At 38.7% G+C, this 21,096-nt stretch overlaps 3 protein-coding genes across 10 annotated transcripts in view; 1 reads left to right on the plus strand and 2 right to left on the minus strand.

Moving 5' to 3' along the window:
- PDCD11 (programmed cell death 11) overlaps positions 1 to 2,074 on the minus strand; it is a 48,390-nt gene extending 46,316 nt beyond the window's left edge. For all 5 annotated transcript variants that reach the window (XM_037804062.1, XM_037804061.1, XM_037804063.1 and 2 more), the window contains exon 1: positions 1,934 to 2,074. The gene's annotated coding sequence lies outside the window, so the exon portion shown is untranslated. The remainder of the gene's footprint in view (positions 1 to 1,933) is intronic.
- Positions 2,075 to 2,137: 63 nt separating this feature from the next.
- Positions 2,138 to 7,347, plus strand: ATP5MK (ATP synthase membrane subunit k). 2 transcript variants are annotated; one of them, XM_037804903.1, is made up of 4 exons: positions 2,138 to 2,261; positions 5,551 to 5,646; positions 5,742 to 5,834; positions 7,245 to 7,347. In XM_037804903.1, the coding sequence occupies exons 2-3, from the start codon at positions 5,560 to 5,562 to the stop codon at positions 5,829 to 5,831; spliced, it is 177 nt and encodes a 58-aa protein (XP_037660831.1). In that variant the 5' UTR covers positions 2,138 to 2,261; positions 5,551 to 5,559; the 3' UTR covers positions 5,832 to 5,834; positions 7,245 to 7,347. The 2 variants fall into 2 exon arrangements, with proteins under 2 accessions (XP_037660831.1, XP_037660832.1); XM_037804904.1 differs by lacking the exon at positions 2,138 to 2,261 and adding an exon at positions 2,278 to 2,903.
- On the minus strand, positions 7,332 to 20,467 carry TAF5 (TATA-box binding protein associated factor 5). Of its 3 annotated transcripts, XR_005211961.1 has the most exons (12): positions 19,899 to 20,467; positions 17,647 to 17,884; positions 14,334 to 14,649; positions 13,421 to 13,584; positions 13,190 to 13,325; positions 12,401 to 12,521; positions 11,590 to 11,719; positions 9,841 to 10,005; positions 9,027 to 9,204; positions 8,676 to 8,853; positions 8,462 to 8,583; positions 8,267 to 8,377 (listed from the first exon to the last, which is right to left on the minus strand). XR_005211961.1 is itself a non-coding variant. In XM_037804901.1 (11 exons), exons 1-11 carry the CDS (start codon positions 20,455 to 20,457, stop codon positions 8,160 to 8,162), a joined length of 2,403 nt encoding a protein of 800 aa, XP_037660829.1. In that variant the 5' UTR covers positions 20,458 to 20,467; the 3' UTR covers positions 7,332 to 8,159. The 3 variants fall into 3 exon arrangements, 2 of the variants coding, with proteins under 2 accessions (XP_037660829.1, XP_037660830.1); XM_037804901.1 differs by lacking the exon at positions 8,462 to 8,583 and having other exon boundaries at positions 7,332 to 8,377; XM_037804902.1 differs by having other exon boundaries at positions 8,248 to 8,583.
- Between the last annotated feature and the right edge of the window lie 629 nt (positions 20,468 to 21,096).

Consider the following 21,096-nt stretch of genomic DNA (forward strand, 5'->3'; position numbering starts at 1 on the left):
ACAGTGTTTGTTCAAGGATGTGTGCAGCTAGCTCTCATATGTTCAGAAGACAGAGCAATAGATGATGGATGATAGGTGGGGGGGAAGAAATGGTGGTCTGACAACATGTTAAAGTCAGTGGATCGGGGTATGGGGGGGTTCAGGGAATGCTGGAGTTCTGTGTATGGGGTTTGTATTGTTTTTGCAACTGTTCCTATGACTTTGAATTTATTTCAAAATAAAACGTAAAAAAAAAAAAAAAAAAGAGGGAGAGAGTAAGACATTCCCAGATATACAAAAGCTGAGGCACTTCATCACCACTAGACTGGCTCCATAAGAGATGACAAAGAAAGTTCTGCAGGTTGAAAGGACAACAGACAATAGATTGAAGCCATATAAAGAAATAAATATCTCCAGTGAGGGTAATGCCATAGTAAATATAAATGCCAGTCCTACTGAACTTTTGGTTTATAACTCCATTTTCTACTTCCAACAGGAGCTAAAAGGCAAATGCATAAAAGTAATGATAAATCATTGTTTTTGGACTCATATTGTATAAATGTGTAAATTTAAGAAGAACTACATACATGTTGGGGGGCACAGGGGTTCAGGAACGTGATTTGTGTACATTACTGAAGTTCAGCTGGTATCAAAGCAAACCATATTGTTACAGGTTTAAGATATTAAGTTTAAGTCCCATGGTTAACTACAAGGAAAATATTGGAGACTATGCGAGCTCACAGAGACAGAAATTAGAATACAGTTTATCAGGGGCAGGGAATAGGGGGAATGGGAAGTTAATGCATAATAGGTATAGGGTTTTTGTTTGGGGAAAGGGGAAAGTTTTAGTAATGGGAGGTACTGAGAATTGCGCAATATTGTGAATGTGATAAATCCCACTGAATGGTACACTTGGGAGTGGTTGGATGGAAAAATTTCTATTGTATATATGATCTCAGAATTAAAAAAAAAAAACAAAACAGAAACCAAAGAGACACTGACAATTAAAACAATACATGATTCTGGAGGGGATCTAGCAAGAAAGGAGAGAGGCTCAAAGAGACCTTCTTGGGACAGATGAAAGAACTGGAGTGTTAAATTTCTTAAACTTGTTAACTGCACCTCTGTTCTCAGGAATTGTACATCGCGGTATTGTCAAGGAGCACAATGTATACAACCTACTCTCAAGTGTTCAGAAATGGATTGATAGACAGATGGATGGATAGATAGGTCAAATGAAACAGGAACTGTGGGAAAACGTTAAAATGGGTGGATTTGGGTATCTGGAGGGGGAGTAGGGGTATGTTGGGAGTTCTCTGTACGAGGTTCGTATTATTTTGTAAGTGTCCCGTAAGTCTGAAAGTATTTCAAAATAAACTGTTAAATATATATGTATGCATACATACACCAGAGGATACAGACTGAACAGAAAGAGTACTGAAAGCAGGTGAGCCAATTAGAAGGATTCTACAGCAGTACTGAAGAGAAACCATGAGAACCACAACTACGTATAAATGAGAAGGGAAGAAAGGAGAAGCTGATTCGGAGAGACGCTTAGGAATAAGAATCTACAGAGCCTAAGACTGTAGAAGAGGTGACAACCGAGAAGGAGCATAGGATACGGAGTGAGGAATGGCTGTACATTTCTTAGAAATAGGGAAATATCGATGCGTCCAGTATTGCGGGAATTTGACCCTTAATCTCATTTCAGACAAGGGGAAACTGTAGCTTCAAAGAGCATTTAAGGCGAGCCAGAGGCAGAGAAGGGACTTAGGCTGCTTCCCAGAGACAGGTATAGCGGCCGCTCGAGCAGAGTCGGCTTCCGAGCCAGACTCAGGTGGCCGAACCACTCACCAGGCATTGCCGGCGCATGGCAGAGACCTGAGACGCCTGGCCCCTGAGCAGACCTGGAAGCCACGAGATTTCCTCCCTCCCGGTCTCCGCCCTCACTCACCAGTCCCGCGGCCACTGCACTTCTCTGCTTCCGAGACCGCGCCACCAGTCCCACACGCTGGGACCAGTAAACCCACAATATGTGCCGCCGGAAACGTGGGAGGCCTCAACGCCCTACTTCCTTAACTCTACTTAATCCTACAGAGCTGGGGAGGGAATTTTGGGGGCAGGAAGCGGAAGGGCGGGACTTCGAGCCTTAGCCAATCGACATAGAAGACTGAATCGCTGTGCAGGGTGAACGCGTGCGGGGGAGGCGGCTTCTTCCGGCCGGGCCGAGGGATAGCTGTACGTTGAAGGACACGGGTTGCGGAATTTGTGGCTTTGGAAAGGTGGGTGTAGAGGGGAGGCCCGTACTTAGACTTCGCGCCTCCGCTTTGCGGGGCCGTTCTGGAATGTGACCGCTCGTGGTCCTGGAACACTGCGAGGCCTTTTTCTTTGGGGGAGAGGACGATGAGAAACGAATTAGAGAAAACGAGGGCCGAGGCATGAGGGGGCGGGCAGTGGCTGGGAAGCTTCGGGGAGAGGCGGACAGACCCTCCCAAAAGCACCCACCGTCCCCGAAGGCCCATAGACTGCACTGGAGAAAAATGACGCACGCCGCCAAGGGAGTTCCCCAAGGTCACCCAGTGATGCATTATTGGTCGAGGATTCGGGTTTCTGACCCCACCTCTGGTCGAATTAACCTCCTTTGCTCTGTATGCCCGTAGCTGTTTGTTCCTCTTAGCTATGCTGGCCAGCCAGGCCTCCTTTAGCTGCTCTGCAGCCTTTGTCAAAGCTAGAGTGAGTGTGGCCCGGCCCTGCAGTTCGCCAGGCACGCGTAGATTTTCAGTCTGTACGATCAGCCGGAAGGCTTTTTCTAAGAGGTAGCGAAACAGAACTGTAAACTGCTTGAAGTGCAAGAGGCTGTTTCTGGTACCTGCGCGGCTCCCACTCGTCTTTGTCTTCTTTACCTCGTGATATCACTATTCCAGGTAGGTGTCCAGTCAGATGGGAGCACAGCAATATCGAGGACAAGAAAAACTAGCAAGGGCAGCTGGTCATTTTGGGCCTTTTCCGAAATGTCCAATTCACAGGTGGAGAGAGGCATGGAAAGATTATGTTTCACTGCAGTTAACTACTTTTTTAGAAACACATCAAAGCCTCCATCCCTTTTGACTTTCCCATAGGCTACCAATTAACAATATTAAGTCACAATTTTAAATGTCATGTCATTTTCTCCTTCATTAATATGTTTTTCTAAACTTAAGCTTGACTCAAAAGCAGTTTTTGTTTCAATTATTCCACAAAGGGAGCTCTAGCATAAGGGTGCCTTATCTTTGCCCTAAAGGAACCTGCAGTTTCCTGAAGAGCGCAGACCCAAGTGTTCCCAGGTTTTGCTCCAGTTGTTTACCTCACTAGCAGTAACCCCATGCCATCTCAGCCTCTCAAGAGTCCTCATCTTTTTCTGACTCATTCTAATTTTCGGTTCCTATACCATGCTCTTCCTTTCTGTCAGAATTAACCTTACATGGAATACACAGACATCGGTGTTCCTCCCATACTGTGTGTGTGTGTGTGTTGGGGGAGGGGGGCAGATTTTAAGCACCTTAATATTGTTTGATTTGGACACCACATCTTCCCAAAAGTTTTTGTTAGACACAAGGTGGTGGGGAGATGTTTGCTAATGGGTTTATCAATTAATAGTTTGACAAAGTTAAGCCTTTATTTTCTGTAATGTTTCTTCTGGTAACCCTCATACCATAAAAATTCAAAAATGTATCATGAAGGTGAATGAGGAAAAAAGTATGGCTTTATTAAGTTTTGTAAAATGGAACAATTAATATATTAAAAAGGTATATCACAAAGGTTTCTTTTAATGGAGATTTTCCTACTTGGGCTGCACTGGCCAAGGCCTATTAAAATAGAGAGGCCCAACGAAATTTGGCTTTCCTTCATTGCTCCAGTAACATTCTAGAAACTGTTCAGAATTAAGGTCATTTTGTGTTAGAGTTTCATTGCCAGTTTCCACAGCAACCATTCCTCACAGATCTCTCCCTCTTCCACTTCATCAAGAGCCAGTTGAGCCACTGCCACTGCCTACCAACCTCGACCGGACCTCGACCGGCTCGTCTGTGTTGCCAATCGACTCGGCGTGGCGTCGGTCGTGGTAGATAGGCGGTCATGCATACGAGTTTTCATCTGTTGTTTGGTGAACTTTTTTATATGTCTTTGCAATTTTTTTATTACAAAAGAAATACATTCCTTTGTAGAGCACACTGATACTATAAAATAACCCCTCTTAAAAGTTTGTATTCTTCCAGATTATTTTTTTATATAGTTAATACAAATTTAGCTTTCTGTTTCTGTTACTGTGGTGATTTTCAAACTTTAGTGTGCATCAGATTCTCCTGGAGGGCATAATAAAACAGATTGCAGGACCCCAGAGTTTCTGATTCACATATGGGGTAGGGCCTGGAATTTACATTTCTAATAAGTTTCTAGTGTATGCTGTGGTGTAGGGACCACACTTTGTGAATCATTGATGTACTCTACAATATAGTGCTCAGAAATAATTTTCTATATTTAACAAGAGATGGGGACGTCTTTCCATGTAAGTAGATAAAAATCAACTTACATTGTATTTCCTCCAGTGAAAACCGTCATTTATCCTATATTATTCTATAGATGGACCTTTAGATTTTTTTCCAGTTTTTTTACTTTGTAAAACAGTATTTGCATCCTTGAACCATATAATGTGCTTCCACTTCATAATATTTCTAAAGGGTAAATTCCTGAGGAAAAAATAATGAACTTGCTAAATGAAAGGGTATGCTCATTTTACAGTTTGATGGATACTGTCCGATTGCATTTTAGGAAGGTTTACCAGCGTACACTATGGGCAACAGAAGAGAATACCTGTTTGCCTGTATTCTTACTAATACAGCTTACTACCATAAAGGTTTCCCCTTTCCTAAGATGTTTAAAATATTTGCCCATGTTTTCTTCTAGAACTTCTTGGTTTCACTATTTACATTTAAATCTTTGATTTATTTTCTTTTCAGGAGTTAGGATTCCAGTTACCACTACCCTGCCCACTCAGTGGCTAGTATCAACTCCATTTATTAAATGATCCCTTCTCCCCCTCCCATGGAGATCCTAAATTATTTATAACAAGAAAAATTATAAAAATAGGGGTTGCAAGTTGAGCTGTTTTAGTTGATGTTATCCCTGTGAGAAAATTGGAAAAATGGCACAAGCCCCAACTTTCAATTAGTTTTAAAACTGATTGATGTAATTGTACCATGGTGTAGCTAGAGCCAGGAATGAAAACATTAGACTCAGAGGATGGTCTTGGTGACTACTGTGTTCTCTCCCTTTGCTGACTGATTTGACTTACACTCTGGAGTGTTTGTGTAATAGCAACTAAGGTAACATTCCAAGGGGGACTAAGTAGAAAGTCCAAAAGTTCCTTTTGTCAGCAAGGTTTTTTCTACCATCTTTACTGCTGCTGTGTTGGGTGAATCATACCTAAAAATTTATATTTCTATGCAATGAGTTTTCAAGCTTCTAAATTAAAAATAAACTTACTTTTAAATTACATCCAAACTCATTTATTGTTGCTTTCTTTTTTTTTTAAAGATTGAAATCATGGCAGGTCCAGAAACAGATGCCCAATTCCAGTTCACTGGTATTAAAAAATATTTCAACTCTTATACTCTTACAGGTAGAATGAATGTAAGTATTGATGATACCTTTAAGCAGTTATATTTTAGAATAATACAGGTGTGACAGCAACTCCTTTGATGTTTATCTTTTTCTTCTTTTTTCAGTGTGTACTGGCCACATATGGAAGCATTGCTTTGATTGTCCTATACTTCAAGTTAAAGTCTAAAAAAACTCCAGCTGTGAAAGCAACATAAATGGTAAGAAGGTGACATTTAAAAGGTTGTAACTTAACTGTTTTGATTTGGGGTTTTTTCCCCTTCTTTTTTCCTCCTAACTGTAAAAGTAAATTGTTGTCACTGTGAAAAATTTATTGCAAACAAGAAAAACTAAAGAGAAAATATTGCCCTGACAATTTTTGTTAACAGTTCGATTTAGCTTTTTTTTATGTATTTTTTTAATGTATTTTGTTTGGTTTATAATAACTGTGATCATGTCTGTATTTCTGTTTTATAACAAATATAGTCCCTTAATAATTTATATCTGAGTTCATGGAATATGAACCGTTTCACAGACAAATCTGTCCCCTCTTAGAATTTTCTATTACGAATAACAGTACAGTGAACACTTCTGAGCGTGAAGTGTTATCTGTAATCCTCTTCAGCTAAAGTGCTTGTCCAATGGATTGTGATGCATCCAGCTGTATAAGAGGGTGTCTTTTGCCCCAGCTAATGTGGAGTAATTATCAAATTTCTGATTTTTCCTAATTTGATGAGTAAAAATAATTTGTATCTCTTGGCTTTATTAGTGGAGTTGTACATTTTTTCCATTTGTTCACCACTGTATTTTTCTTGACACTATCTCTTGTTCTTATTAACAGGTTTTTCTCTTGATGACTTATGTAAACTCATTATACAATAATTACTAACCAATCTTTCATATGAGTTGCAAATATTTTGCTTGTTTTTTGTTAGTTTACTAGTTTCAGATTTTTACATAATCAATTCTTTTCCCTCAAATCTCCAAAGATTGCATTTTCATCTTTTTATTGTTACCCTAGCACCCATTTGCCCATCCTTGAGTAAATATATTGTGTTGGCAATACAGGGTGTGCAGAAAGCCCAAATTGAGATCTTCATGTAATGTAGCTCTCCTTCAGACAGGATATTTTTCTTCTGCTGTTAAAAGTTTCCCAGTACCAAAACTAGTTACCTTACGGGACTGCATATCCCAGAATGCATTAGCGCATGGCTTATTCCTGACAGGTAGTGTTTTGCCCAGTATTCTATACTAGGTGCCTACCAAATTTGGGAGGGTGATAGTATTCTCATTGTAACAATGAAGAAACTGTGTCTTTGATATTAAATAGCATTCATATCTGTTTTCTACTATAGTTAGGTCCTATATTAGACTTTTCCAGTAGTGTGCCCTTAGGATCATATTAGCTTGTTGGCAGCTATGTTGTTAAAGATGGAGTGTTAAATTGTATTAAGGTAAGAGAAAATATTTTATGAGTTATTGACTCCTTTATAATCTGATGAAAATGTAATTACACAAATTTTGCATTTAGTTTAAGGGGTTCACAGATAGTCCAAGCCTAGTAATTATTGAATGTTTTAAAAGTAGAATTGAATACATTTGTTTCTGAATTGTTTTTGCTTTGTTTGTAGGATTCTAAACTGTACCTCATCCATTAAGTTCTGATGCCTACAGAGCTAATGTCAACTCGTCATGTGACACTCAGTTTGTACAATAAATTATGAACCTGGAAAAGCTGGTTGTCTTTATTTACAAGATATCAAAAATATAAAAACTGTACAAAATGAAACAAAGGCCAAAAAAAAAAAAAACCTGGCAGTGACTTGGTCTAAATCTTTTAGTTTCTCAAAGCAAGGCTCAGTACTGGAGGTAAGCAACTGAAATGTCTGTCTGACTTCAAGTGTACTAGGTTGTATGTAGCTATTTAGCTGAAGTAGAACATGGAATCTAAGTTTCTTCACCTAATTTATGGAGTGTTTAGGTGCACTCAAAAACCAATAGATGCTGTACTTTGTCTAGCGCTTAGAAAGTGTAGTTCACCCTACCCAGTTATATACATTCCACTGATCATGGACTAAGAAAAATGTTAGTGGATCATTTAACATAGTACTTGAGTGCCATATAGTAACTACATTTTTTTTTACAGCAGAAACATACATGCTCTTAGAATTCTTCAGCTAAAATTCAAGGTGGTATTACTCGGTTTGAATCTTGAATTAGAATCAACTGTTGAGATCAATTGATTTTTTTTCCCAAACATAATAAATTAAAATAGCATTTGAACAGAAAATGCATAGTTTCCACACAATCCAGAGCACCATAAATGTCCCCTCCATGAACATAATACCTTATTCAACTAACGGAAATTAGTTAAATGTGGTTGCTATAGAAACGTGGGACTGTCCTGTTCAGATTTTCTAAGCAGCATACTTCCAGATCCATAGACAAAACATTCTTTGTAGCTTAAATATTAATCACTGAGGTATTTGCTTTTAGTCTCCCTTTTTTTAAACAGTAGCTTCCAAAAGGTCTGTAGTACCGATGATTTATTGCGGACTGTAAGCTCCTGCAGCTAGAACCAAGTTTCTTCGAGTAAAATGGAGATGTACAACTGGTGTTGATTTGGTCATGTATGTTCCCAACAATAACTCCTGTGAATTCTCAGGTAAATTTATATGCCCAGTAGCTGTAGTAAAATCATCAGTCTCTAAATCTTCAAATGCTTTGACAGCATCCCACAACCGGACTGTATTATCCATTGAACCTAAAAGAAAGTCGAGGGAAACCATTCAGTAGCATCCATCATGTTTAGATTCTGACATTTTATCAAGTGCACTTAGGTATTTACTATTTATTTCTGGTGAAAATCCAAACTCGATTAACAGCTATTTCTTCTAAAGGAATACTTCAAATAGTAGTTTGACATGAGAAGTCAATATACATGTAGGATGATATTCTCTGGAATCATGGCTAAAGGGAAGCAAAACCTAAATTAGGACTTAATTTGGCAATTGTCAACCTGCAGTTTTTCCTTTATCACAAAGTCATTTTTAGTCATTTACCTGATGCCAAAATTTCACCATCTCTGCTAAATCTAAGTGAACAAACTGTATCAGTGTGGCCTTTTAATTCTCCAACCATCAAACCATGTCCAATATCCCAAAGGAGTACTCTGCCGTCTGTTGCTCCTGTAGCCAGAAATCTCCCGTTGGGAGAAAATGTCAAGGAATGAATTGGTCCCTAGAAAAGAAGTCCATGGAAATAAAGTATGGTTAAGTATATTTAAAAAAAAAAGGATTTTAAAGTTTGGTGGTTTGGATAGTATCTTTAAAATGTATTACTGCTTGCTAATTTAAAAATATTTTTATGTTGAAAGCAACTTTGTATGCTGGAATAATGAAGATGAAAATTACCTTGTGTCCAGTGAAGATCCTTACACAGTTCCCATTCAGGACATCCCAAAGCCGCACAGTTCTGTCTGCAGAGCCCGTAGCAACATAATTAGAGTTTGGATGGAATCTGGTGCAATTCACATCAGCAAGATGGCCAGCAAATATCCTTAAAGGCTGATAGTGGTCTGTAGCCCAAAGCCTTTTTTAGATGTTATTGAAAGCAAAAGATGTTAATTAGTAGTAACTATGAAATGCGAAAATTCTATCCAAACTAAATATGGAAATGTCCATGTGAAATGTTGGCTCCAAATGGGGACCCCCTCACTAGATAAATGAGGGAAAGACGATGGAATGATTGAGACTAAATAAGAAAAACCAAGAGTTGATCTGGTACAAAAATGTTTAAATTCTTTAATTTCCTGTATGTGCCCTCTTCCACCCCAGTTGAGTCTAAATCAAAGAATATTTTCCATAGTTCTGGCCACAACATAGTTTCTAACCTAAGCCACCTCATCCGAAACTTCCAAGTAGATGACAAGGGAATGTCAAGATACAGTCGTTGAAGACTGTGTCTGGGGAGAGACAGAAAGGCAGGACTCTTGGTATAGACATAACTGCAAACATATGGAACCCTAAATGCTTAGTTTGAGTAATAGGGTAGTGAAAGAAAACTGAGAAATGAATATCCTTGCTTATGTAACCTGACCGATTTAATATTCTCAAAAAGTTGATCCCTAAATAATGGAAGTGAGAATGAGTTTGGAGTCTGTAACTCCCAACAAGAAAATATTTTAGTCATTGAATAGGCCCAGTCATAAGATCACAGCGTTCTTACCGAGCTACTCGGTCATGGCCTCCTGACACAAAATAATATCCATATGGAGAAAACTGTGTGTCCCATACAGGATAATTGTGTCCTTTATATCCCACCAAGCAAGTGAATGTTTGAAGACTCCACAATCTGACAGTTCCATCCTCTGAAGAGGAAAGCAGGTAATTCCTGATAGAAGAGAAGGCGATATATTTGATACCCAGAATAACTTGGGGTTACTGGCCCAGTTTCTCCATACATCTGAATATATTAAAAATAGCTAACTGACATACTGTGTCTCTTTTAATTCATACATGGAATTCACAGTAGATAACAAGAGATGAAAGCACTAACCAAACAAACTTTAATCCAAACAGTCTAAATTTCCTGGGTATGTACTGAATGAGATTAGATTATAAAAAACTAAACTATGGTCTACTGGAAAAATACACAGTTCTTAAAAATAACAAGTGGGAATGACAAAAGGTTATGGTCAACCAAGTAAGGTAAACTGAGAAAGGCTTCTAAGAAATGTGATACAAGATTTCACTTAAAATTGGAATACAGAATATACGGTTTACATCAATGTTAAATTTCTTGAAAACTATACTGACAGTGGTTACACAGATGAATATCCTTGTTCTTAGGAAATGTACATGAAAGTATCAAGTGTTCAAGGAGCATGATGTATACAACCCATTCTCAAATGTTCAGAAAAGAGATGGATGGAGTGACAGAGATAGAATGATACAGCAAATGTGGCAAAATGTTAAAAGTTTACATTTAACATTGGATCTGGGTATCTGGGTAGAGGAAATATTAGAGTTCTCTGTATGAGTTTTGGAATTTCTTTGCAACTAACATGTAAGTTTGAAATTATTTCAAAATAAGTTTAAAACTAAAAAAAAAGATGTCACAAACAACAATTTTTTGCACTAAAACAAATGCTATTTTCCTATCCTATATGAGTTATGTAAGAATAAAAAAAAAGTCTTTTCGCCACAAAAGCTAGACATAATAATATTTTACCTTTTTTAGATATAAATAAAAATGTTGAACTACTCAGTATTATGGTTTTCACTGAAATCAGAAGTTACCCTCAAGTAAAAACGTATCATCTGGATAAACTGTTATCAAAGAAATAAAACCTCATTCTCAAAGTTTCTTAACATGAAAACCTTGCTGGCCTGAAAGCTATTACCTATCCATGTACAATACAGATGATATTTTGAATACAAAATACCCTCCCTCCCCCCATTCCTACAGAATGATAGAGGTCAGGAAAAATAGGCAAATACTCAACTGTGGGTTTCAAACTTCCTTTTCAGTATACTCTTAGTTCTTTTGATTATAGAAAGATAAGTCCTCAATTAATAGCTAATTATGCTTTAATATCTACTAACTGGTTATCTGTCTTAAATTTGGGGATGATGGAAGAGAGCAGTAGCCACAAGACACAAGTCAGAAACCCAAAGAAGCAATTCAACCCCTATCAGAGGGTTACGCAAAACTAAAACTTATTTATTAAACTAGTAAAATCTGAAGCTGTGCACCTTGATAATATAAATTCAGGTATACATTTAAGTTGCTATTTTGTATACCAGTATCCCAAGATAAATCAGCAAATGGCAACCTTCAAAGATAATGAATGATAGGGAACCATGAGATTTTTCTAACAGATTTTTTTCTAGCATTTCCATGTTTCCAGTAGTTACCTTTTATAGAAGCTCGACATAATGCAGAAGTATTAAATATTTACTGTTTGTATTTTACCTATCCGGACTGAAGCTGGCTCCATAGACAGGCCCACTGTGACCATACAAAATCTTCAACTCACTTGCTGTTTTCTCATCCATGATTCTTTCTAAGACATCATCTGATTCTTTGTCGATGAGGCTAAGATCTAAAATGGTCCAGAAATATTGATTTTAAAGGTACACTCGTCCAAAACAGTTTCAGGAGAGGAACTAACATCTGAACAGTTCCTAATGCTCTAAATTATGTGATATTTATCCCAGGTGTAAAGGAGAGGAAACTAAGATTAAGAACAATTAATAATATGCCAGACTGCACATAGCTAATCAGTGTCAGAATTAGGACTGAAATTCAAGCACGTTCACTATATACCACAATGTTTCACAAAAATGTAAACTGGAAATATTAAAATCAATTATTTAAAATGCATTTTAAAAAATAATAACAAGAAATTCTCTTTAAAACAAAATCCTGACCTTGTTAGACTTTTTAAGCCAATTTTATGGCTAAAACTGAAAGTACTCTCCCACTATTTACAAGTTTTTGAAAATTCATAACATGTTAGCTTTTTAACCTTAAGAAGTTTTCTAACCTAACTCCCTCATTCTACAGTTGAGAAAACTGAGGCCAATCAAAATGTATCTAGTCTAGTACCCCAGTGTCCTGACTACTACTTCAGTGCACTTTTCACTGTAGCCACTTGAGATAAAGTGAAATCAAGTGAATTTCTGCTAAGATCACAATCTCTTCTGTATATTCCATGGAATCAAGACTTGTACAGAGTAATAAAGAGTGAAATGTTTACACTGTGACAGGTCATCTCAGTTACCTGTTGCTTGTTTCACACTACGAAGCTTTTTCGGTGTCACAGACCATACTCTGACAGTTGAATCAGCAAAGCCTCCAGCAATCAGACTAGAATCATCAGTGACATCCACTGCAGTGAGGCCCTGCCAATAAAAAGTTTTATATTAAACAGCACTGCTTCAGGAAAAAAAATGGCAATCACAGTTTAGGGAATACATAATGATCACTATTTTTCTTATATAAAAGATCATTTGAGATTCATTCTCCTATGATTTTTTAGGTTAAAAACAGTCTGAAGCAATTACTTTGAGAACATGTCCCTTTTACCCCTTTTTTTTGCCCTCCAAATTTGGAATGCATGGTAGGAAACAAATATTAATCATTTTTGCACTTTACTAAATAGTCCTCAGCAGCCTATTATAAAGAATCTACAAAGACATATAAAATTCTTAATGTAAAAATCATGAAGTTTACGTAAATACTTAAACCTAAGTTCAATGGAAATGAATCACACAGTCTCCTCCTTCTCAAAAGCTAGCAGATTTCTGTTCAATGGAACGGGTAAAATATAAGCAAGATTCTGGTACCTGCAAGTTGCTAAAGGTCCTTTAAACACTGCCTTCTATCTTTTCTGAGCAGCATCCAATTCTCCTTTCCTAAGTGCTGTCTTTAAATTATATTTATATACAGAGTTTAAATAACAGTTCTGTTAACAGAACTACTTTTAATTAACACATTTAAATTTATTTTAATGATAAATCACAATTTTACGTGACTCTCCAGGCAAATATTGCTCAATTATTTTACCCACCTGGTAAGCATTGAGGAATGTATAAAAACAGATGGAGGGTAAGCAGTCTGGACCAAGGCGCACTCGTTTGGTGGTTTCTTTCATATTCATTATCTTATCCAACTTATCTGAATCTTTCAACTCAGGAAGAGGGATTCTGTGAAAGATAAACAGACTGGAAATTACCCTTTCAATATTAACAAACTTGAACCCTCTAAAACATATCTTATGTTATAGGTTTTTTCCCCTCACCTGTTTTGAGGTGGAGCATTGGGATCTTGTTTTTTGCTTTTGGATCCAATATTGTCTTTTTTGGGCTTCTTCTTCTTAGGCTTTCCTTCTTCATTTTCTCCTTCTTCATCCTCATCATCCAAGGGCACCTCAATTTCTGGTTCTTTTAATAAACCAAAAAATACCTACAAGTCAAAGGAGTTGGCATTTTTAAAGTTAATTTTTGCTCATAAATACACCCTTTTCACAACTTGATAGGATGAATCCCAATTACAAAATAATAATTTATACTCTGTGGCAGATTCTGCAGTTTTATACCAACAGCCATTCTCCCCTTTTTCCTAACTAACAGAACCCTGATTTTGTTGGAGCAGCAATGTTGCATTAAATCATTTCTGTCCCAGGGTCCCTTGCAACTAGGAATTGTCATACAATATAATCCTAACCAACAGATGTACACAGAAATATATTGGATAGTGTTTTAGAGAAAAACATTGTTTTTCTGATAAAATATTATTTTCCTTCCTAGAATGCAATTGCAATGCTGGAGCCGCAACAACCATCTGTGAACACGAAGAAAGCCGTATCCTAAAGATGGTGGAGCAGCAAAATAATAGGAGGAGCCAGGGTCCGTGATGGCATTGTAGATCCTCCATACCAATCACAGAGGGCCTTCCTCTGGACTCCATTTTATGTGAGAAAAAAACCTTTCTTGTTTCAGCCACTGTAGTCAGGGTTCTGTTAAATGCAATCATTCCCAATCCTCACAAACACGTATCTCATCCTTAGAACATGAAACTTAGTCTTGCCACCATAGTAAGACAGTATAAAATCATTCCCAAACTAGCTACAGAAAAATGTGTAAATTATGTAGATGGAAATGCTACAATTTTTCATAATCTGCATTATATAGTTCTTAGGTTTATTCCCATACCTTTGATTTGTTTGCCTCTCGTTTAGCCTCTCCTGCCAAACTTCCCACCATCGCATCTATCTGTTGCTTACTACGCGGCATCCCATCAAAGATGTCAATGTAGAGGTGCTCCTGAACTATGTTCCATATCTGATTGTTCTGTTTCTCCTGAAGATGCCTCTTCAAGAGTTGGTACGAGTCACGGGAAATACGCAGAACAAATTTACTTGTTCGAAAATCCAACATGGTCTCATTCCCTTTCATGTGTTCCTTTTTGGTAAGACTAGATAATACTCGTAGGTCATCCTGGTAATAACATTCCTGATCTCCATGGAACCTGTTTCAGTGATTTTAAAAAGTCATTTTTCAATGTAATTGTTAAGGGATCGGCCTCTCCCCCCTATAATTATACACCATCCTAGAATATTTTCAGTGTAGTAGTATCAATATTCCTGGACTAAGCTGTAGGATCAGAAGTAACTCTTTTCAAAATAAATCCAAATCAGTTTCTGAATTCATTCTAATAATGACCAATTTAATTCTCCAAAGAAACATATCATAAACATTTTAAGAGAGGAATATGAATAAATAACATAAGTAAATAAAAGATGATATATCCAGCAATGGTAGACATTTGAAAATGTTAGAACCCTTGCTTTAATAAACTTTATGTTTTTTTAACACCCACTTTTTTTTTATTTTTATTATGGAAAATTTCAAACATATACAAAAGTAGAAAATAGTGTCATGAACTCAGGGTACCTATCACCCAGCCTCTCAACACATTATCAATATATGACATTCTTATAAAACTCACCATTTCTAATGAGTTCTTACATCCCTAATTCCTTAAATATCAATACTTTAATATTATCACTAACAAACAAATATTGATACCAAACAATGGGTATTTCCATTAATTCACTATTACCAAAGGCAATTAAGTAAAGCCTTCAGCCTTGATGACAGTTAGTAAATTTAAATGTACATTTGTTTCTACAAATCTTAATTTTCCTAATAAAGTATAATTAAAGATCATATATTTGGCATCCACTGAGAGCAGTAATCAATGCAAAAACATTTAGAAAACAATGACTAAACATACAATATTAAGGCTCTAGCTCTGATAGACACATAGCCAAAAGATTCATAAGCTGTTACCTGTATTACTTTATTATGACTCATCAATACACGAACTAAGGTTTCTGTCCACTGGTGTTTACATCAGTCACATCCCGTAACCTCATCTGGGCATGAGGTCCCAGCAAGGCTATTAACCAATAGAAAAAGAGGTCCCTATGCTGTTCAGCTTCCTGTCTGGGGAAACTGGAAGAGCACGAGGGTTTTTTAAGACATTACTATAAGAAAAATTAGCTTCTAGAGTAGAAATTCTGTCATCATCAGCCTTTCTTAATTTTTTTTTCAAAAACATTTAGCTACAGAACATTTTACTTTATATACTTTCTATTAGACATCATGGTAAAATGAAAAGAGCAATGGCATAGAAGCCAGGAGTCCCAAGGTCTATTATTCCTCTATTATTATTAATTATGTTATCTGACAATCCTTGCTTCAGGCTCTATCACTTGTACTAAACAGCCCTCCTTCAAACTGTTAAGCACTGCCTCCTTTCCCTATCCTTTAGCTCCTATATCTCAACGCTCCCTTGGTTTTCTTCCAACTTCTCTGGCTTCTCCTATATCTCTTCTACTTGGCCATGAAATGTTAGAGTTCCTTAAGGCTCAGACCTAGTTTTCTTACTGGACTCAATTCACACTCTCCCATAGAAAATCTCATCCATATTAATCAGTTTTGCACATGAATTCCAATTTATGGCTCCAGTCCATACCTCTAAGCTCCAGAGTCTTCCACCTATCTACTTGACATCTTTTAGATGAGTCAAAGGGCATATTCAAATCTGAACTCAAGAATATTCCATGACTAACAAACTGGGTCCTCTTCTACAGTTCTGTGGAGGGTACTCCTGTCCAGCTGGGAAAGCCAGAAATACAGGATTATCCCTGACACCTCCATTTCCCTCACCCCCAAATCCAATTCATCACCAACTCTCTCCTAATTATTTCACCAATCTGTCTATTTCTCTTCACAACCATCATTACATCCTAGTCCAGTGTTCCTCAACAGGGGTGCTACTGGCATTTTCGGCAGGACAATTCTTTGCTAAGTGAGATTACCTGTACGTTTGAGAATATTTAATATTCCTAAACCATATGCCTCTCCCCACTAGTGATTCTGATAACCCAAAGCACCTCCACACATTTTCAAAGGACCCAGGAGAAATATCACCCACAGTTCAGAATCAATGCAATGACTTCAAAACTAGTCAACTTTCAGTCACTCCGTCTTACCTACCATGTTCAAACTGCAAATTTAATAACTGACATTATCCTTCAATGACCTCTGCAGCAGATATATCTCATTGTTCCCAAATATCCATTTTATCTTTCTTCCTCCTTAATAGAACCCCTGCATATTAGCTGGGCATACAGACACTTACTACTCTCTTGTAACTAGGTATGGCCACTTGATTGATGGGATACTAAAGGAAGAAGTATATGCAACTTCCAGGAAGGATGTGTACCTGCCCCCCCCCCCGGCTGATGACTAGAATGATGATGTAATGGCTTAGAGACAAAGCCGTCTTGTGCCATGAAGTGGAAGCTACATGATAAGGGTGGTAGAGCAAGAAGATAGAAGGAGTCTGGGTCCCTGATAATCCAGAATTCACCATACCAATCCTGGACTGCCTACTTTTATAAAATAGAGAAAAAACTTCTATCTTACTTAAGCCACTGTTTAGGTTTTCAATAACTCTCAAACTGAATCCTAATTCAACTTCCTACTGCTCTTAGGATAAACAAAGATCCTCAACATTGCCCAAGAAACCCCATTCCAGCACCTAACCAATTCTCCAGTTTTATGTTGCACCACATGCCCATCCCCATTCTCTGCCCCAGCCACAATGGCCTTCTTTCAGTCTCTGTACCTACCATGCTCCCTCCTGCCACAGAACTTTCACACATGCTTTTTCCTCTGTCTGTCTTCATCTGGTTAACTACTACCCAATCTTCAGATCTTCCCTTAAAGCATCACTTCCTCTGGGAGTTTTCCCTGACTTCAACTAGATCAAGCCTCACATTTTAGTCTCTCACAGCACCAGGTACTTCTCCTTCACAAAGTACTTTTTGAGTTGTAATCTTACACATAACATATATATTCATATATTTGTGTAGGTACAGATGTATATACATATATATATCTATAAGTTATATATATATATATACACATAAAATATATACAAAAATTCACATACTTCTCAAAGAATGATTTTGCTTCATTCTCATGTTGATTGTAGACTAGTTCCAAATACATGTGTACAAAGAGAGGATAAAAGAGTTGGGATAACTCTGCCCGATGGCAGTCCAGGGAACATTCAATAAAGTGTTTCAGTCCACTATAGTATTCTTCATACATTGCAGGGTCGCCCTGTTGGTTGTATGCTGACAGCACAGCACTGACATCCGGCTGGTCTTCCACAGCTACACTTCCAACTGTTTAAAAATCAAAAACAAACTTTCAAGAAAATGAACACACATGACTATGGCTGTTTTGCTACATCACAGAGTTATCTGTTTCTTAGATATGTCTGTCCCTCACACAATTTTTCTTCCCCAACACAATCACAGTCTTTTCAAGGGATTTTTCATTTTGTTTCATATACCCAGGCCAAACCCCATTCTTAGCTTGTACATATCTTAAAATAAAATGTTCAAATCAATAACAAAAAAATTTAATATTTTTCCTCGAGCTACTCCATTTTAAATTTGAATTTTGTAGAGGAATGTATGTGCTCATCAAAGAACTATATTAGTCTTCTCTCAAGGCTTTGTACAAATTCCATCTATCCTCCCCACCACTGCCATCACCAGAAGCCATGCCCTGGAGTAACATTTTCTGTCTCTGAGCTATCTAAGTACTTTGTAACTTTCCTGTAACACAGTCTATCCCATGTTACCCTCACATGTGTACAACTACTGCCCCTTGTAAAATGTTACCTGTTTTAAAGGAGGGAAGACCTATGACTTATTTATTATCTCAAAAGGATAGTTAACTCTATTTTATATGCTTAAAGTAAATTTCCATAACCACCATTTCAAGGCAAAAAACATGACTGAAAGTATATTTCTTTATAACAGCAATACCAAACAACAATATATCTGTCAATTGAATCATAGTTTTTGATTGTTGGAAATTTTTAAATTTCAACTATAGCACTGGTGGGCTCTTTACCGCACAAATGTCATAAATTTCTGTTACTCTGATGGCTTCTTTTCCTCATTTCTGATTTTCCAATAATGATCTAAAAATAGGTCAAGTTTCTGGATGAGTGATCATAGCAAGATAACCAACAATATAATGCATCTTATAATTTATTCATAAAATTCTTAATTCACTATTCAGAAAAGATTCCTCTCCACATTTTCACACATTCCTATTTATGGGTTACCATGTTATGTAGTCATACTTCACTTCTGGCAATACTGCAAAGATTAGGTCTCATACATATCGATTAATAAGACTAGAGACTCAGCACTGGATAATTTAATTCAATAAACACACACTATCAGCTCATAATCACCTTTGAGACTTTATATTGTGTATAAATTTTATAATGAACTTCGTGACACCAGTTGTTGTGAGAAGGGGGACGTCAGGTGTGAGGGATGGATGCCTATCAGTGCAGGGATTTCACATATATTATTTCGGATCCTCATAATAACCAATTTAATAGAGAAGGAAAAAATCAACCCTATGAAGAATAACTTAATCAGCACCATTAAAGCTGGAGAGACAGAATCTGAACTCAGGTCTGTCCCATCCCTATTCCTAAACTAATGGTTCTCAAACCTTGCCATACATCAATACCCCTTGGAGGCACTTATTTAAAAATGCAGATTCCCAGACTCCACCTCTAGAGGGTCTAATTTACTGTCTGAAGTTATGACCAGGAATCTACATCTGCAAAAATTTCAACACTAGAGATACTTAGCCCTGATTTTGAGAAACAATGCCTACATTATACTCTATTACTCCCTGATTGTGTGGTCCAAAACAAGTCTCTTGATCTTTCTCAATCTGTTTTCTCCTCTCTAAAATAGAAGTAATATCTACCTCAAGGTGGAACTGTAAGAATTAAGATATGTAAGTTAAAGTTCTTTGTACTCTAATACGGAACTTAGTGTTAATTCAGACCTGCCCAAGGTTTAGGAGCCCCAAAGAGAGGACAGAGACCAAAAGCCTGAAGGCCCCCGCCTCTTTGCGCCCACCTTCCTCATATATCTGTCCCTCAGCTCAACAGCTCTCCTCAGCCTCTAGCTGGAAATGACAGTTCGGAAGAGGGTTTGACTGCGCAGCCGGCGCACGAGAGAAAGGGGCGGGCATGTGGCCCTAGAGGCGGGCTCAGGAAATTCAAAACAAGCCCGCAGAGCTGCAGGCCTGCTAGCCCGTCTTCCCGGCTTGCTCCCCTTCGTGCCGGCCCTGCTTCCCCGGGACCCCGCAACCCACCTTTCCCCGGAGCCGCAGAACCTGAGGCTGAGCCTGAGACTGCGGAGACCCCCGAAGCGCCGGTGCCCGAGGGGTCGGGAGCCGCGGGACCGGGGACCGAGGCGGTGACCCGGCTGAGCAGAGCACTAGCCGCCTCCGCCCCGGCGCCGTCCACCTCTCCTGGAGCTCCGGAGCCCATCACTGCCTCCTCTAGCAGCCGGGCCTCGCGGCGCAGCGCCTCTTCGGCCTCGCGGAGGTTACTCTGCCGTAGGAACTGCAGCACTGCCAGCAGAGTCGGTCGGTCGTGGGGAGCGCCGGCCTCCGGAGCTGCGGTGGGCACCGGGGCCGCCCCCGCCGGGGCAGCGACGGAGACAGCCACTGCGGGCTTGGGAGTCCCGCCATCCCCGCCGGCCGATAACGCTGCCCCAACGTTCCCGCCGCCGCCGTTGGGACCGATGCTGGTAGTGCCACCGCCCCCCTCGCCAGCGCCGTCCCCAGCCTGCGGAGGTAGTAGCGTTGGCGGTCCCTCAGGCTCTAGCTTGACCGCCACCTCCATCTGCTCCTCCGCCAGCGCCGCCATCTTGCGGCTGAGCCACTTCGCGCCGTCAAGCGTGATTGCGTTTTCGCCACATGGAGGAGGGGGAGGAGCGTTTTACGACAGCTTTGGGTGGTAATTTACGGCAGTAGGAGGAGCGAGAAGGGAGGAAAGGAATAGGAGACGGCAATTTTCGAAAGTGAGGAAAAGGCAGGAACTCTGATTTGGGTGACCGCCTGTTCATTTGTCTGATAATAGTTACTGTTTATTGTAGGCCAGCTATATTCAGGCACTGCTGTAGACTTTTTTAATTCTATGAACGCCTATAATTCAGCAATCATATAAAGTACTCTTATCCCCACTTTAAGATCGTTCAAACGAGAAGACCCAAAGAGGTTAAATGACTTGAGCAAGTCACACAAGAAGTGAATGTCAAAATTCGAATCCAGGTCTTTAACTCAAAAGCATATGCCAAAATGTTCAAAATGGGGCATGTATATGGGAATTCTGTTTTTTCTGCATGATCTTTCTGTAAACCTGCAACTTCTCTAATGGATCTTAATTAATTTTCAAAAAAGCATATGCCATTTGCCAGAGGGAGGCTTCTGAGACACTAGTAACGTTTTATATTTTGATGTGGGTGGCAGTTACTTTTGTAAGTGTGTGTGCAATTTTTACTTTAAG

This window comes from Choloepus didactylus, chromosome 15, assembly GCF_015220235.1.
Source record: "Choloepus didactylus isolate mChoDid1 chromosome 15, mChoDid1.pri, whole genome shotgun sequence".
In the NCBI taxonomy this organism is placed as follows: domain Eukaryota; kingdom Metazoa; phylum Chordata; class Mammalia; order Pilosa; family Megalonychidae; genus Choloepus; species Choloepus didactylus.

Bases quoted from the DNA above. Each gene is read 5' to 3' on its own strand.
- ATP5MK (XM_037804903.1), top strand. From the start codon at position 5,560: ATGGCAGGTCCAGAAACAGATGCCCAATTCCAGTTCACTGGTATTAAA. The intron at 5,647-5,741 runs GTAAGTATTGAT...TTCTTTTTTCAG, and splicing joins CTCTTACAGGTAGAATGAAT to TGTGTACTGGCCACATATGG.
- TAF5 (XM_037804901.1), bottom strand. From the start codon at position 20,457: ATGGCGGCGCTGGCGGAGGAGCAGATGGAGGTGGCGGTCAAGCTAGAG. The intron at 12,522-13,189 runs GTGGGTAAAATA...TTTTATTGGCAG, and splicing joins CATTCCTCAATGCTTACCAG to GGCCTCACTGCAGTGGATGT. The intron at 8,854-9,026 runs GTAATTTTCATC...CTTCTTTTCTAG, and splicing joins GGATCTTCACTGGACACAAG to GGACCAATTCATTCCTTGAC.